This window comes from Cryptomeria japonica, chromosome 3 (genome assembly GCF_030272615.1).
Source record: "Cryptomeria japonica chromosome 3, Sugi_1.0, whole genome shotgun sequence".
In the NCBI taxonomy this organism is placed as follows: Eukaryota; Viridiplantae; Streptophyta; class Pinopsida; order Cupressales; family Cupressaceae; genus Cryptomeria; species Cryptomeria japonica.
In genome coordinates this window covers 197,094,038-197,112,207 of record NC_081407.1, presented here as the reverse complement: position 1 = coordinate 197,112,207, position 18,170 = coordinate 197,094,038, and the positions used below count along the sequence as shown (strand labels likewise).

The following is an 18,170-nucleotide window of genomic DNA, read 5'->3' as shown; positions in this document are numbered from 1 at the left end:
AAAATCCAATAATTTCTTCCTCCCAAAATCTCTTGTTTGTTGGACCCTCCCCATGCCATGCTAACTTCTTAGAAAATTGGAGGTGTCTCGACAAGTGAAGCATCCAATTCTTTCATCTAAGACTATTTATAGGTAGCTCCTTCCTTCACTCTCATTGGCACCTCAACTTAATATTAAACGAAAGTGCAATTATAGTCGAATGAAATTGAACAAGCTAAACTTCCAAAAAAAAAAAAAAAAGTTGAGCTTAATCCTAACTAATAGTGTGGAAAGTTCTTCATACAAAATCGTGTATCAAAGAAAGCCTCTCCTTCATCTTCCACCCTCAAAATTTTTCATTTTATGTCAAAAAATAAGCTATTAAGCATGCCTTCTACTACTGCTCCCATGCTAGCAAATTGTGGTGCTCTCTCTTCTCCATGCTCCCTACACTTTTCCCTTAGGCTTGGTCTTGGAGAACTATGCTCCTTGGATTTTCCTCCCACCATATTTGCATCACCTAAATTGTAGATAGGTTATCTTAACTTCCTTTGGAAGTTTTATTTCCTTGCTATCTTCTCTCACGCTTGCTTACCCTTTCAAATTGAAACTCAAATGGTCTACTTGAACAGTTTATCCCTCCATATTACCAACTTGCTTGTTTTTCTTTAAATTATCTTTAAACCTTTTTAAAACCCTACAAAATTTGCAAGCTCAAATTCAAACCATTAATACCTGACTTCATTCAATGGAGTCCAAGTTGCCAATCTACAATATTCTAGCTGACAATCTTGACTTTGTACAATGGAGGGCAATTGAAATGATGATTCAATGGAAAATCATGACTATCATGAAACAACTATGTATGGCTAGTTGGATGATAATATTAATCATCCTATACATATAAGATAATAATTTTCCTTGTTTAAGAAGGACCCCATGACAAAATGGAGAAGTTGAGAGGAGAAGAAAGGTTGATGACGAGGATCTTTGTTCATGAAAGGGAGGGAGTGGTAAAGTTAGTTCTCATGGAGTTGGTGAAGGTTAAAAATACCTTCAAAAACAAGCTAGCCACCTAGAAATGTGGATTTAGATCTTTGAAGCAAAGCTACACGACATGATTATATAGATTGCTAAGGAATCTAACCAATTCTATATGTTGGAAAAAATTAAGAAAAGCTAATTGTCTAAATATTGTTCAATTGTTGTCAATGATGCTTGCTTATTATTAATGAATTTGATTATAAGTTTTTGTTCTACATGTTCAAAACCAATACTGGGTCGATCTACTATATGTATAAACCTTAGACTATGTCTCATTCAATGTACGATGTTTATCTTTGGGTATAGGTAGAGTTTCATACCTATATTTTTAGGTCGGTCCTCTATCGTTATAGCCTCTCCAAACAACTCCTATAGGCTATTAATTTTTGTTTTGTCTACTGTACCTTCAATGGATATTTTTGGTTGTAATTTAATTCTTTAATCTAATTGAAAAAATAGCTGTACACATAAGAACAATACTTGTTTAGATGAGCACCTTATTTATAAATGACACACTTATATTGAATAGTTATGATATTTTATATGAAACAAAAAAATGTATATATTTCACTTGTTAATGAATATATTTATGTTTTTTATATGACATGCAAAAGTTCTCATTTATTCATGTAAATGTCTAAATTTGACAAGCAATTGATCATTTGTCAATTTGCATATGAACTGATTATTGATAATACACAATATGAAATATGTTATGATATTGTTATGACGATTCAACTATGTAGTTTTCAAGTCAAACTCATTGACCCATGAATATGTTGTCAAATTAAATCCTATAACCATAAATACTATACTGACAATAAGATCTCATCCAACTATTGATCCCTCACCCTTAAACGTTAAAATTGACTAAATTCTATAACTACAATTACTATACCAACAATAAAACTTTGACCAATAAAACCTAGACCACTAACTAGAATTACAAATCCTATAACCACAATTACTATATCAACAATAAAAACTCGACCACTATAACTAGGATTACTATTCCAACTATTGGTCTCTCTCCCTTAACGTGGAAGTAAAAATCTATCGAATTCACAAGCATAAACGTTAAAAAAGTGTACACGGGAATTGCAGGAGCGGAGCTGAGCATAGCAAAGCAGGAGATGCAAGTCTCAATGGACAAATTTGGACAGCAAATTCATTTGCAAATCCAAACCGAAATGCAAGCCTAACTTCTCGTTGTAGAGATATGAGCTCATACATGTCAAAATCAATGATAGGACGTGTGCTTGAGGTAGACAGGAGATGGTCTCTGTACATTCACAATACGAGAGTACCCAGAATGTTTCTCAAAGCTCTAGAGATTTCGGGAGATGGGTTGCTGTGGATCCCTGCAACTGCTGCCCTCTGGCTCACTCCATTTTCTTCCTTTGCAATTCCCAAAATCAGGTGGGTTTTACTCAATCTCTTAATAGGCTTCCTCTTTGATCTGGTACTAATTGGCTCTCTCAAGTCCATAATTAGAAGGCCTAGGCCAGAGTACAATAAGGGCATGTATTTGGTGGTCTCTGTTGATCACTGGTCATTCCCCAGTGGCCATGCTTCTAGGGCTTGTTTTATCGGCTCTTTTTTATGCTTATGCTTGCAATTCTTGGAAGCACAAATCCCAGGATCTGTCGGTGGCAATCAAAGTGTCGGGATTTTCAGGGCTGTGGTTATATTGATAATGGCGTGGGCCATAGCTACGTCCACTTCAAGAATTTTGCTGGGTAGGCATTATGTGCTTGATGTTATGGCAGGTGGATGTTTGGGGGTGCTGGAAGCTTTAATTGTTCATAATTTGCTTTCTGTTTCAGAAAGAGTTTCGGAAACTTCGTATTTGTGGGTTGTGAGCAATGCTTGTAGACAACAAAAATATTTGCCCTATTCTTTCTGTAAGGACTTTAATACAGGAATTTAATGTCTTCTCTGGTTTGAATTTGATGCAAAATCTGTTGACATCAAACCTATTTGCCTTATTCTTTTTGTAAGGACTTTAACGTAGGAATTTGATATCTTCTCTGGTTTGAATTTGAAAGATAAAATGTGTAGACATCAAAGATGTTACCTTATTCTTTCTGTAAGGACTTTAATACAGGAATTTAATTTTTTCTCTTGTTTGAATTTGGAGCATAAAATCTGTAGACTTAAAAACATACATGCCTAGTTCTTTCTGTATGGAATTTAATATTAGAATTTAATTTCTTCGCTGGTTTGAATTCGGAACATATTCTATGCTTTTGTACATGCAGACTTGAAGCCAAACAGTCAATGCAGGTAATGAATGGTTATCCGTTATCTCTTTTCTTTCATTACTTTGTATGCTGTTATATTGAAGGAAAAATTAGTTAGCATATGAATCTACATAATAAGTAAAGTATTACTTGTTTGAATAAAAATGATAAAAATCTAAAAAGAACATAGATGGCAGTTGCACAGTGTAGGCATATTGGAAAACCCATATTGCTTGGGTGTTTGTTCATGGGGGCCACATGCACATGCACAGAACAAGTGCAGAAACATTCATGCACACCGCTTCCACACACATACATTAGGTAACTAACTAAGTCATAGTATGCCCTATATGGTACATGTTCTGTTTTTTTTTTTGCAACAAAAAATGCAAGTGCAGTTAGGCGCTCAATTGATAGATCAATTGCTGTGTCAAATTTACTATCTATAGTCTGCCCTCACATTTTGCAAACAAAAATGCAAATAGTATTAGGCACTCAACTGATTTTAGGAGGCTAAGGCCAAAATTGTAAGGGATTGTGGTTATGTTCTTACGCACTAATGGGACTCATCTGATAGTACAAAGAATGAGTGATGGCAAATATCTAAGTAGGTGCTACGTGCTAGGATAGGAGCTAAAAAAATTCCTTTATTCATCAGGATCAATTTGCTTCAATTTTCGTATGTTTACATTCTTTAAGAACAGTTATTCCTCTCAGAAATTTACATATTTTGAGGAAAATCTTCTTGCCTCGTTCTTGCAGCAAACTTCATGGGATAATTTCTCTGTTCCTCAGTGTTTCAGGAACAGGAACAACACGGGATGCGTTTTGGGGATGACAGTCCAAGGGATATGGATAGATAGATAGACAGAGGGGAGGTAGTCAAATATAATTATGACAGCAATATAACAGCAGTTCAATGATGACAATAGCATAGCGGCAGTTATAATTCAATGATGACTCTCTCTCTCTCTCTATATATATATATATGTAGAGATAGATGGGAGATAGTCAAATATAATCATGACAGCAGTATACCAGTAGTATTTCAGCAATATAACGGCAGTTCAATGATGGCAATCAAAGTTTTAAAACTCGGACTCGCCACGGACTTGGCAAACCAAAAATTTGGACTCGGACGTGGACTCGTGAAAGACTTGCGAAAGACTCGGCAAAAAAAAAACCCGTAGTTTTACCAAAAAAAATAAAGAAATTAATGCATTTAGAGAACATAAGAGCCATAATTGAAACATTACACATATCATATGATCTAGAAACACGCAATATTTGAAATTTCATCATTCATACTCAGTTTCAACTCTAAAATGTATAATAGCAGCATAAGTTTATAAATGTTTACAAAATTACATATAATGATATGTCCAACTCCAAATGTGAAAAACAACAATGAACAAACTAAAGAGAAGACTACATCTTCCTCTTTGTATTTCTCCTCCTTCATACCCTACAAACCTGTCATAACCAAGCAAGAATGCCAAATGAGGGCAAAAAAATAAAAAAAACTCACTTTTAAAGCTTGCATGACGTTTTTTCTGGGTTGCGCGAGTCCATCTGAAAGACTCGTGAGTCCGTGCAAAAGACTTGCGAGTCTTTCAGATGGACTCGCGAGGCCTTGGCGAGTTGACTCGTGGCTCCCATGGACTTGCGAGTTCGTGGTGAGTCCACGAGTCTTAAAACACTGATGGCAATAGCATAATGGCAGTTTAAATTCAAGTCTCACATAGTCAAATTGCAAAATTGAAAATAGTAAAATACAACTATGCTTCATCTGTGCTATCAATATCAAAAGACAGAGTTTGTGTCACTCTTTGGCTGAAGTTGTGGTCTGTCTGATGGAATCCCTATCAATCTCGGTAGCACTTCCTCATTGTCAATCTGCCTTGCAGTTTTAGTATCAACATTCCAACATGCTACTACAGTCTATTGATACTCAATAGTTTGCTGATCTTGAAGTCTCAAGGCACTATGAACTGCAACTAGCTTTTTTGCTTGTTTAGAGGCAAGTTAGTTTTGTTGTGACGTTTTCACACATCGCCCCATTGCAAATGGGGACCCCCTACTTTTTAGACCCTCCCGGTCTTTTGGCTTGCGTTTTTGGGGTCTTTTCACAACAGTCTCATCAGTCTCTCTACTTTGCAAGTGTTTGGGGGTCATATTGATTAAGTTTGCTTTTCGTTTGAGCAAATTTGGTTAAGTCTAGGACTCGTTTTGTTAATTTTAGGGTTTCTGCCTTCAGTCCTAGATTTTAGGGGTTTCTTTTAGGGTTTTGGAAAAACCGAACTTAGAACTGGAATCGGGACTCCCAGTAAAATTTGAGCGAATTCTGAGCACTTACTATTTTTAGTAAGTCTCATTGCCTCCCGGATTGGTCTAATTTTGCCAAAAATCAAACTTACTATTTTTAGTAAGTGCTTTCCGGACCTAATTTGCCCAAACCTTGACATTTTGAAACACTTACTATTTGGGAAAATCTATTTTTGGTAGGTTCTTCACAGGAAAACACTGAAAACTGAACATCCCTAAAGACGCTGAAGACTAAACACTCCTGAAGATCATTTCTAAATCCGGAAGAGTCAAAAGGCAGACAAGTTGGATCAAAAAAAGGGTTAAGTTTGGAACTCCTATTCCAGAAGAGGAAAGCATGCAAAATCATCCAAGTCTGGAAATTCACATCAATCCACCAATGTCATCTTGATCCGAAAATGCCCTGAAATTTGACTAAGTTTGAAAATTTGAAAGATCTTCCAAAATCTAGAATTTGCGTTATGATTCCTAGGGACCTGAAACCACTCTCAAACATCCTGACAATATATATGAAATATAACTTAAAGTATAAGAAAGGAAAAAGACATATTGAAGATGCCACTTATACTTTATTGTTATATTTCATATATATACATGGCCTGAATTGGCAGAAAACATCAAAATCCTCCTCCATGTTGAATTTCCGCCTAAGCACTCAGGAAGGCGCCAAAGTCAGCAAGTCATGGAGAATTCAACAATCAATGAATTCCTTGACCAATGCAAAAATCCGCCCCAAGCCAAGGGAGGGCGCTAAAGTTGGTATACCTTGGAGAATGCTCAAACTCATGAATTCCTCCTCCATGGAGAATTTGCGCCCAAGGGTTCATTAAGGCGCCAAAACACACAAGGCGTGGAAGATGGAGAAAATTCAAGATTCCAGGGAATGGATGGATCAACGCCTTGGTTAATGAAAGGTATATCAGAATGGTTAAGACATGGAAATGATAAATTCCACCATGCAAAATGAATTCCATGCTCAGGATTGAAAATTGAAGAAATTTGGCCTAGGCATGGAAAATCCAAGAAGGTTCAAAATTCCATCACCAAGTGAGATTTGTGCCTAAGGAAGGTACTGGGACGCCAAAACTTGATGGTCATGGAAAGCTTCAAAATCACAAAATTCCTTACCAATGCAGAATCATTGCCCAAGTCCAAATGCAGGTGCCCAAGTCAAGGTACCAAGGAAGAGCATGGAAAGGATTAATTTCCTTTATCAAAGTCAAAATTCTAGGCCCAGTCAGGAAGTTGAGAATTTTATAAGGCATGGAAATAATAAAATTCCTTACACCAAGCTAAATTCCACATTCCACTCCTAAGTTTGAAAATCCAGGATGGAAATTTCCAAGGCAAAGGAAAATTTCGAGGGTCAAGGAAGAATGGAAATGTAGAAACCCCCTCAGTGGAAATTTTGAAAAAATCTATTTTAAGACACCAGATTTTGTCGGAATCTGGAATTTTTTGCAGATTTGGACTCGTGAGGGAATTCTCTCTCTCCTAGACCCGAGTCCTAAATTTTAGGAAAGTTCCAAAAAAATAGGAGATGGTGGAAAATCATTAAAAATCTCCTCCAGAGCAAGGAAAGTTTGAGAAACTTCAAGAAAATTCTTCATAGATCAAATTCTTCTCTCTTGAAGTTTTCTCTCTCCAAGGTTTTCTCACCAAGTGGTAGCCGAGTCAACACACGTTGAATTAATGAAGCATCTCTTTGCATGCAGCTGTCACATTTATGGCATTATGGCAGATTCCTTCTACATGCAGCCGTCACGTTCAGGAGATGATGGTGCATTTATGGCATCATGGGCTATTTTTGCATGAACAGTAATTCATTGCATAGTGGGCACCTTTGAATGTAATGGTTAATTAATGCTTTATGGGTGCCATTTTTGGAAGGATTGTAATTAATTGTATATGGGCATTATGGGTTATTAATTGGAGATTCCCACCTTGTTGCATCTTGAGTGGAGAATCTCTTAGGGAAAACCCTAATTAGGGTTTGCTTGTAATCATGGCCCGAGGCCTATATAAAGGGGTGACCCCCCTCATTTGTAAGGAGGGAGACTTGTATGAAATTGTTGTGATAAGTTTTGAGATAATAACAGTGAAACGTTGTTCTTTGATGGTGTCCACTTAAGTTATTTTTTCAAAGCTTGCATGGTTTCACCTTCCTCACTTAGATTAGAAATAGTAAAGTACTTTGATTTCAATGGAGAATGTAATGGTGTCTGATGAATTTCCATGGTTCATACTTTTTGCATCTTGCTGATTGTAAGTTGCAGTTTTAAGTTAGCCTAAGCCACTAAACTTGTGCTAAGCTCGATTGTGGACAGTCGTTTGGATTGCGCCGTGTTGGGTATTCAAATGCCCTTTCTCAATATGAAAATTCTTCATCATCCTCAAAAGATTGCATTGGTTCTTGCGGAGTTGGAGTTAAACTTGGCAAAGCAGAGCTTGGTTTATTTGGAATTTGTCCACCAGAGCACTATTCATTGTTATCATTGCCCTTAGGAGTAGATTTAGATCCTTCTAAACCCTTTTCCTTTTACTTACAGTTCATTTTAGTCCGTTCGAAGTAGCGGCATAACATAATTGCCATATCCGATGATGGAGTTCCAGCCACAACAAAGAAGTGAAAGAATGATGCAAACGTAAGGCCCCTTGGATTACCAGCAAACACATCCGCCAACTGAGTCACGTCCGTAGCATAAAGGAACCTTGGAGTCGATTGTCTGATCTTCCTGCAATCTTAGCACACAATCGTACTTTGATCAAGAGAGAGTGAAGTGACCATTAGGCAACTTTATTCTGTGTTCGACACTGCCATAAAAAACACGTCAACAAGTTCCTCTTGATTGAGTGGATGAAACCATGGTGAATCAAGTCCTCTTTGCAGCAAAGGAATCTATGAGAGTAGATGAATAGCAAGTTGTTTCAACTCTGGTGTGCCCTTCCCATGAAATCCCCACCATCCATTGGGGTTTCCGTTTTTTTGTGCAATAGTGGCTCTATCCATCCTAGCCTTTGATTTGTTGAATGTTGGACCCTGAAGATGAGAAAATTGAAGCCAATGCTCTCAAAGAATGGCTGCCTCATTGCTATACATCTTATGAAGGGTCTTCATAAACCCCTACATTACCTCATCATCTTTAGAAGGAAGAATTTGGGCAACTTTAGGTGCGTACCATTTGGGATTGCGAGCATAGACAATTGTTTGAAAAGAGGTGTTCATTGTATTCCATCTCTTTGTGACGATAGGCTTGATATGCTCATAGAGTGTAATGCAGGATCCGTGTCACAAATTGCTTGCTTCATTTGATCAAGCATGCTATCAAAAGTCTCATAAAACTCTCCGAAGCTAGGAGGGTTTGTATCCACATATTGGATCACCCCCACAACAGGTGATATGATAGAGCAAATATATTTGCAAGCAATATTTAAAAATTATGACATTAACACTATTAATAATGTAATTTAAAATTTGAAAATAAAAAGTAAAACAATGTAGAAACTATAACATAGTAATTTAAATTATTAAATAAAATTTTCTTACTTGATATTGGACCACCAAACATTATTTAGCACCCTTTTTCTCACCGCTTTCCCTTCTTTTGTCTTTGATTGAATCCACTTTTTTCACTCTCCACAAACTACCATGGATTGTAGAGCATCTTGCGTTCCCAATATCCTCTCTAACAAAATAAAATAGCTAGCATATATAGTCTCAACTGGTTTCAAGAATTCTTTTTTTGAATAAGATCTAAATGGTGCAAGTGAAGTGTGATAGTTACAAACATTTGTATGTCTCTAGGCTTCAGCCACTACAATCTTCACCCAAATAATTTAGTAAATGTCTATCAAAACATTATTGAAAGCATGCACACAACATGGAGTCCAAAAAATATGTTTGTAAGGGCTATCAACTATCAAACCAGCTAACTTACATTCACGCATTGAATCTGTCACCATTTGCTCAACATTAGAAGACCCAACCTCCTCTATGGTTTCTTTGAAAATGACAAACTGCTAATCAATATCTTTACATTTCCCAGAACAGTGAATAGCTCTAAGAAAGTATGAACCAACTGGACATGTAACAACAATATTGATGAGTGGTTGATGTCGAATATCAGTCCACGCATCCATGACAATGGAACAAACTGTCCTAATCCATATTTGTCTCATCTCTGCCATCGATATGTTCACCTTTGAATATTGTTTGTCGAGGAGGGAGTTACACAAACTATGTTCTCAAGAGGGAATATAAGTGGTGCAGTCACAGCTAGGAGGGTCCTCAAAGAGACAGTCCGGACCGTGCAGCAAATGAAACATAACACAAACAACTCAATGCGATGGAGGCAATGCAGAATCAGACTTATATTATATCTTGGAATTTAAATACAAATTGGCTGGCAACATGTGGCTTTCAGATTCGGCACACAGGCCTGATTACAAACATGCTCAAAACACAATATCCGGGCTCAAGCAAGAATGTGAGCCTACTCTGGATCTCCTAATCATCTGATTAATCTTCTATGTTCTATATCTGTCTACCATATGCTTAGTTACATTGATTTATACGATATTCATAGCTCTAGGATGATCCGCGTCAGCCCAAGATGAAAACAAATGCCGATGAAGAAGGTGTAACGTGTAGAACAACTAAGTTGGCCTCCGCCAAAAGAATTCCTCCGGAAACAACATAGAATGAAGTGTGGACCCGGGGGAAGGTGGGCCACAAACCAAGGAACATTGGAGGATACGAAATTAGGTTCCGCAAGCTATGAAAATGACCCGCAAGATTCTCCATTAGCAAATAGGTCCAAGTGGCTCCAGTGCACAGGTCAGAAAACTGTCCCACATTTCGGAAGTGATAACTTGTTGGAAAAAGATTCAAACGACCCGCGGACCTAGGATAAGGTAGATGAACATGTCCACGAACAAAATCTATCTCTACAAGATCCGGTGAACAAATGCAAAAAAATGCAGAAAGAAATGCTGAAATTGTAGAACATAAAACAAACTGGAATGTAAATGTTTTTGGTTTATGCAAGATTGCCAAGAACTAGGGATGCTTCTGCATCAATAAGAAGGTCCAATTGCCATTGCATCTCTCAATATACCTTTGAAATAAGGAGACCTTGCCAAATGAAATGGGATACCATGGACATAAATAAATTTAGCCACTGAATCATCGGCTTGCTCATGTTTTTACAAATTCATTAACCCTACCACTGCATTTTTTTTACCTGCAAAAGAAGTGGTCTTCCTCTTTCCTCTATCACAACTCTCTCCAATTGATACATTGGAATAATCATATTGATCAATAGATTGCAATGTTTTGGATGAACGTTCCTTACTCTTATTAGTACTAGTAATTTTTTCTTCACTCTTTCCAACCAATCTTGCCATTTCAACCTTGCCATTTTTGCACAAACTCTAACCCCTTGTCCACTCTCGCCCAATAAATGGTGTGTAACCCTACTATAGCTCCCATGGTAATCAGTTTTGGAATTATGACAACCAATACCTTCTGGCCCCTGTAATTTTACTTTTATTGACGATTAAATTGGTGGCAAATTGAAGCAAGGGCTTTTTGGGGTTTGCAATTTTTTGAAGAGGGTGAAGGGCATGCAAAACGGTCTTGTGGAGTTCCAGTAAATCCTGTGTTTGGCTCTTTAGAATGACAACAAAGGTCTATTCTGTTTACTTCATTTTCCTCACTGCTCTCATTCACATTGTCATTACTGCTGTTAGTGATCATTTTGCATTTTTTTTTGTGCCCTTTCTAACAAGCTAAAAAGATGACAAAAATGACATACCTTGATGTAGTTGAACCAATTGATGTCTTCTAAGCTTCTTTGAATCATTTAGCTGCAGGTTTCCTAGTTGTTTGTAATCAGTGATAAATTCTTTGAGTTCATTGTTGAATATATACTTTGAACTTTCCTCTCAGTTTCAAGTTTCAACTCAGGTAGCCAGGCTTCAAGTTTTCATTTTCAAGTTTCAATTATTTAGGATTTTGAGTTTGTGTCACATATTGAGGCATCCCCACCCCTCAAACCTTTATCCCTATAGGCTATGAGTCTAAACACTGAACAATATTCTTGACATCTGATATCTCTCCAAGTTCCAGTAGCAATGGTGCAGCCTCCAGCAGGAGCAATCAATACAAAGTCAAAAACAGGATGTTTATTTACCTTTTGGATTATCAGGGCATATAGGGGGCGTGGGAGGGTTTGTGGGCCCCCCACACCCCCTTTACAATCCAATATGCATTGGCCACATGGTTTTTTTTCCAAATGTTGAAATGTTATTGCTCTATTGCAGGGGGTACCTGGCCATTCGTGGGACTGTTGGGGGACATCTGAGACATCCCTGGTTGCGCTGGGAACGACCAAACATCCTCTTTACATTTCCATACGTCTTCAAATTCTGGGACGCGTTGCAAAATGTTTCCTATTTTTGGCAGATCAGGGGGTATGGCAACACCTGGCCATCCCTGGGACTGTTGGGGGACATCTGAGACATCCTGGTCGTGTTGGGGACGACCGAACATCCTCTTTACGTTTCCAGACATCCTCAAATTCTGGGACACGTTCCAAAATGTTTCCTTTTTTTGGCAGATCGGGGGATACGGGAAGGGGACACATCCCTGTATCACAAGATAATTTTATTAATATTCTACCTTTTCAGTGAGACAATACCAATTTCTGCCTTATTTTGCTGTGTTACAGTAACAAGTGCTTCTGTTCTGTGGTATTTTGTATTTGCCCCATTAATGCAATTATTAGTATAAGATCTTTGTCATCATTGCATGCCGTTCAGATTCCTTACAACTTGCAACACATTCTATTTCACAATGTCTTCTTTGTAAGACAACTTAAACTGTTTTCAATGTTTAATCTTAAGAGATGACATTTTCTTTAAAACTAGGAGGGTTCATGGAAATATTTATTGAGTTCTGTCGTTCTCCTAAGTAAATATTTGGTTGAAATTATCAGTTATATCCTTTTATAGGTTTAAAACAAAAAAGGTTGTGGCACAGATCTCCACCACTGCGGTAGAAAAAATTGTTGCTTATCATCTGATATAGAGATTTAGAAAACTAGGGACCATGCAAGCCTGCAACCTAGAGGTTTATGTTAATCATTCTTTCTCCATCTGATCACATAATAAATAATGGGCATTTGAAACTTAAAGTAAGGATGAGACAATCTGGATTGATCTATGGTGCTGTCTGCAGGAGGTCCGAAAATTTGCATCACTTGATTCTGGATGATTTCCAAGAACTGCATTCTGCTATATGAATTTTATTTATGTAATAACCCCAACAAATTATTAATGCAAATATAATTCAAATCAAATATTTCATCGAAATTTACTCAACTTCAGGCACAATTTTTATCGAAGCTATGCAACAGAAATTGACAGTTTTGCACGTAATCAATCAAAAACTTCTTATATATTCAGCTGGCTGTCATGCCCCGCCAAACTGAGGGAAAAAGGGCCTTTGTGAAAGACATGATCGGAGCTCGTTTTCTTATAATTAAATTATTTTATCAAAATGTGGCTGCTTACTTCTCATTTACCAAGTCAAATTCATATGCATTTAAATCATTATGATCGCCCGTGTTTTAGCATTCTATTGTATTGCTGCCAAGGAGGAATTACTTGTGTTTTATTAACATACTAATAAATTAATTCTTGGTCAACTTCCCTATAAGCGTCCAAGACAAAGGCATACAAATAAAGTTTGATCGCTCAAATCATATGTATAATAAGTGCTTCACAAGAGCAACAATTAAAGGTGATTCTAATGCAGCAACGACTAAATATAAAATAAGACAGTGATTAATAGAAGACCTGGGGTGAGCAAAGGCTGTGATTCTATATAAGACAAAGACAGCAAATAAATGACAGTTATATGTTTAGTTAAGGCAGCAATTAGTGAGTATAAAGCAGTCATTAATAAAGGATATCTATTATTTACTCTCAAAGGGCAATGATCAAGAGACATGATCATTTAAATGGATACCTCTTTTCAAAGAGTTGTGTCTTCTCAATTAGATATGAAGATATAAATGGAATAAGAAATCGGTATCCAAGACATGGAGGAGAAATAGAGATCTGATCTGAATAATAAGGCAGTAAGAAATTGGAATTATAAAGCAGTAATAATCTGAATTATAAGGCGGTAAGATACAACTGACCATTATATTGTTGAAGTAATTGGTATGCCACATATTTGAATCCAATATTTATTAGTTTGTGAATTTAGTAAAGAACATATTTATTTATTTAATTAACTTGCCAATTCATCTAGAATCTTAGGATTAGTAATTATTCATTTGATATTCATAAAGCAATCATATTAGAAATTGGCAAGGAAGCATAATAGGGAGATGCAGGAGTATGGGTTCCCCTAATTAAGTAGACCACCTATTGAGTTGGATTGCTTGTGGGCCAAGGGGTTGGATTGACTTGGTTTGTTTTTCGGTACTCTTGGGCTTAGTTGTGGAGAACAGTCTCCCAGCACCCTATTGTGCTTTCACCGCAAGTTTCTATAGGGGACATAATTGGATTTGTTAGTTTTGGGCAAAAATCAGGTACTCCCTCAATAGGGAACATTACACTGGCTCATAAATATGCATGAAATATACAGAAATTTTCACAACCACTTGCTGGAAAATATTAGAAAGGTACAGCTATAAACTTATTGAATAAATCTGGGAATTATTCCCTGCAGGCTGCAGTTACAAGCAAATTTGACAATTTTTGCACCAAATAAAGATTATCCTCCCAAAACTACCATAGATCTATTGGACAAACACAAACAACTAAAAATCTGAAATCAAACACCTAACAAATCCACTGTAAACGTGCAAAAAAAAAAAACACACTAACAAGCTGAAATCTCTGCAACTGTGGAGCCCAAATACAACCTCTGTATGAGATTGCCCTCTTGAAAGGGTTTTCACCCTTGGGTGGCTAGATGAACAAGAAGTTCAGACAATTTCACAAAATGATAGCAAATTTGACAAAAGACCCAACATGAAATCTCCCACTTAGTTTTTTAACTGATTGAATCCAAGTTGGGCGCCCAAATCCAAATGACCTATCTTGCAGGGAAATAAAATAGTATAGAATGGCATTATCCACCTTCCATAACTGCTGGCTAAAGATACACTGCAACCCCCAAATTACAACCTGTCGTACCATAACTCCCCATCTGTCATAGTTTTTGCTTATATTAAATCTTGGTAATTGTCCCTGAGCACGTAGAAAATATAAATTCTTATGCAACCCAAATTAAATATTAAATAAATTAGTTTCCCTATTACTTAAATTACCTCACTGGAAATATTAGAATAGACTATTAGCTCTTCCCGCAGGAATTTATTTTAAAAGGGGACATTACAATTTATCAATCCCATTGCTCACTTGGTTTGTATGCAATGTTGCTAACTGTGAAACCACTTTTTTTTTTGAAAAGCAAATTGCTACTGTGGGGGTAGCGCCCCTTTCCATTAAACCAGAAAAAAAAGATATATGAAAGTCAGCAGAGTGTGAAAACTAGGATATGTATGGCCTTAATGACCTCCTGGGCTTTCTCAATCTGCCTTGGGGTGAACAAATCCCCATTTACATTGATCGCATGTTCATAAGTTTCCATGTTCCTACACAGACAATCCCATAAAACTGCAATAGTGTCAAACATATCCCCATTCTTGAGGGCCTTGACTGCAGGTTCAGTTAGCTCTGCAGCCTGCACATACCATTTGGCAAACAATCCTCTCTGTATGTCATGATCCCCAGTTGTCTTGGCGATAGCATACGCAAACTTCTCCAAAAGCTCCGTGCTATGAGAATGGGGACGCTCCAGCATTTTACTGCTGATGATTTTGCAGATGATATCTTCCACCTCATCGCTGAAAGAAAAGATTTCTTTCAACTAAGTCTCAATAGACTCCTGCGAACAGTCACACTTGCACTTTGGTATGATGATGTATTCCATCTTCGCGTTGTGTGGCTCAAAACACCTAACCATCCTCCTTACTTGAGCTTTACAAAGGCAACTTGATATCCAGCCTGCAACTGTTCCTAAGGTATCCCTTCTTTATAGGCGGACAAAACCGCTAACATATCTTGCATATCCTAAAGAAATCTGAACTTCAGGGCACCATGTGTCTGTGTCTATCATGTCATTCCATTTTTTCTACAGTTTGATTATTAGCTTCTGCAGAATTGTAGTTTGAAATGGAGGCGTCCTACTTATGGGGAGTGCTGTCACTGAGGGTGAAGCTAGTCTAGGCAAAGGTTATATTTGATGTGATAGATTCACACCCCTAGTCTATCGCATGATTTGATAAAAAATCTGCATCTTGATTTTCCTCCAGAAATATGTGTTTGATTGAGTAATCCATTCTGCCTAGGATCGAAGGTTTTTCTCCATGCATAATTGAAGGCTGCCAAGAAGAGCCGCATATTCAGCATTATTGTTGGTACCAACCGGGAGCTTAACCAAGCTACCCCATACCAACTCTCCCTTGTCATTTCTGATTATGAAGACGGCACCAGACGGGCCCGGGTTTCCCCTAGAAGTGTTGACAGTGTTATTTGTCATTGATGTTGCTTATGTTTCCATTCATCTACTTGCAGAGAATTAGTTTGAATCAGTTCGAAGATCTTTACTTGGCAAAGTACATACTTTCGATTGTGGCATTTTGCATTTTGTCTCCCATTCTTTTGAAGGTCTGTTGTTGCGAATTTGTTGTTCTTCAATCTGATTTTTCTAAGCGAATACAAACAAAGTGTTGTTTTTAGATCAGACTAATAGCAATAACCAGAAATAACACAATGAACACACAAAATACAAGAGTACCCTGGGAAAACCTCCCTCTTGGAGGTGAAAAACCCAACAACAAAATCTCAACTTGTATTAGGCAATAATCAGACTGTGACTTTACAATTTTGCTTCAACACTTGAAGCAATATGGACAGCAGAATATAACTTTACACTAAGGCACACAGTAGTATGAACGGCACCATGAAAATCTGAGTTATAACAAACTTATCTGCAATTATCCTTGACTGAGAATGATGCCCTAATCAGAGAGGACAATTTGCTGATTAAGGAGACCTGTAGCAGACCATGAATGAGGTTAGCTGCTCCAGAATTAGTTTGCTGTTCTTGGAGATGAATTCGCTGATCTTTATGATGAAATTCGCTGCCCTTCGAGTTGTATTCGCTGATTGGATAACTTCGCTACTGATGAAGGATGTAGTTTGCTGATTGCTTGATAATGATTAAGAATGACAATGTTCCTTGTATATATATATGACTCAGCCACCCAATTCATCCTAGGTTGGCTTACAAGGATAATAATATAATGTTCTAAACTTGGCGCCTAATATAGGGTCAGCCCCATCCACAAGTTACATCTCCTATTATAGGGCCAGACCAAATAACAAGTTATATTTCATTTTGCACATTTAATGTGATTAAGGCCGATAGGCCAATTAGTCACCCACAAGTGCTAAGTCGGCCCTAGAAGGAATCCGACCTAGCTACAAACATCAACACTCCCTCTTAGCTAGGGAGGACTCCTTCTCAATATCTGAGTCACATAGTGACATCCACCATGGCTACTCCCAGAGGGTGGGTCCATCATGGCTACACCCATGAATGGAAAAAGCAAATGAACACAAGTGCCCATCACGGAATCCTCAACGTGATGTCGTCATCTCATCATGACGTTCACCACAGCTACTCCCGAAGGGTGAATAAACACAAGTGCTAAGTCATGGAGTCTCTCACATGACATCCACCATGGCTACTCCCATAGGGTGGATCCACCATACCTACCCGTAGAGGGTGGAACAAGGGCTTTCACCTCAAACTTCTATCGCAAAGAAGAATGCACTAACAAGGGCTTGCACCTCAAACTTCTTTCATAGAGAAGAATCCATTGTCAAGGGCTTTCACCTCAAACTTCTCTCATAGAGAAGAATGCATTAACAAGGGCTTGCACCTCAAACTTCTCTTGCAGAAATGAATCCATTAACCAAATCTTCAAGACGACGAGGCTCCCTCTGAACTTGGATTGTCAGACTCCCTCTGAAGCTGAAATGTTAGGCTCCCTCTAAAGCTGAAATGTTATTTCCTCCTTTTAGAATAAGAACCCTTCTGGATTGACATTAGACCTTGGCTCCTCCTGAGGTGTCCCTATGTCAATTTCCGCAGAAGAAGCTAGATGAGTAGACCTGAATTTGCAATCTCGAGCAATGTGGCCATACTTGTCACACCTAAAACATTGAATGTGAGATAAATCCTTCTTTTTTTTCGGTTCTGAAACAAAATCTGGTTCTCTGTCTCTATACCTCTTTCTTCTTTTGCCTCTTTCCATAGAAGTATGAGTAGCAAGGACTTGATTTTCCACATCATAATAGTTACGCCCAATTCCTCTTGTTGCCAACCTTGACTCTTCTTGAATCCAATCAGCTCAAAGGTGATCAAACTTGGGTAACTTGGATCTCCCATTGATGCTTTGAATGAAGGGTTCCCAAGTTTGAGGGAGACCA

General features: G+C 37.7%; 1 protein-coding gene across 1 annotated transcript; it reads left to right on the top strand.

Annotated features, from left to right (window-relative positions):
* Window positions 1–2,035: 2,035 nt before the first annotated feature.
* On the top strand, window positions 2,036–3,156 carry LOC131061597 (probable lipid phosphate phosphatase beta). Its single transcript, XM_059218155.1, has one exon. It carries the CDS (start codon window positions 2,243–2,245, stop codon window positions 2,951–2,953), a length of 711 nt encoding a protein of 236 aa, XP_059074138.1. The 5' UTR covers window positions 2,036–2,242; the 3' UTR covers window positions 2,954–3,156.
* Window positions 3,157–18,170: the final 15,014 nt, after the last annotated feature.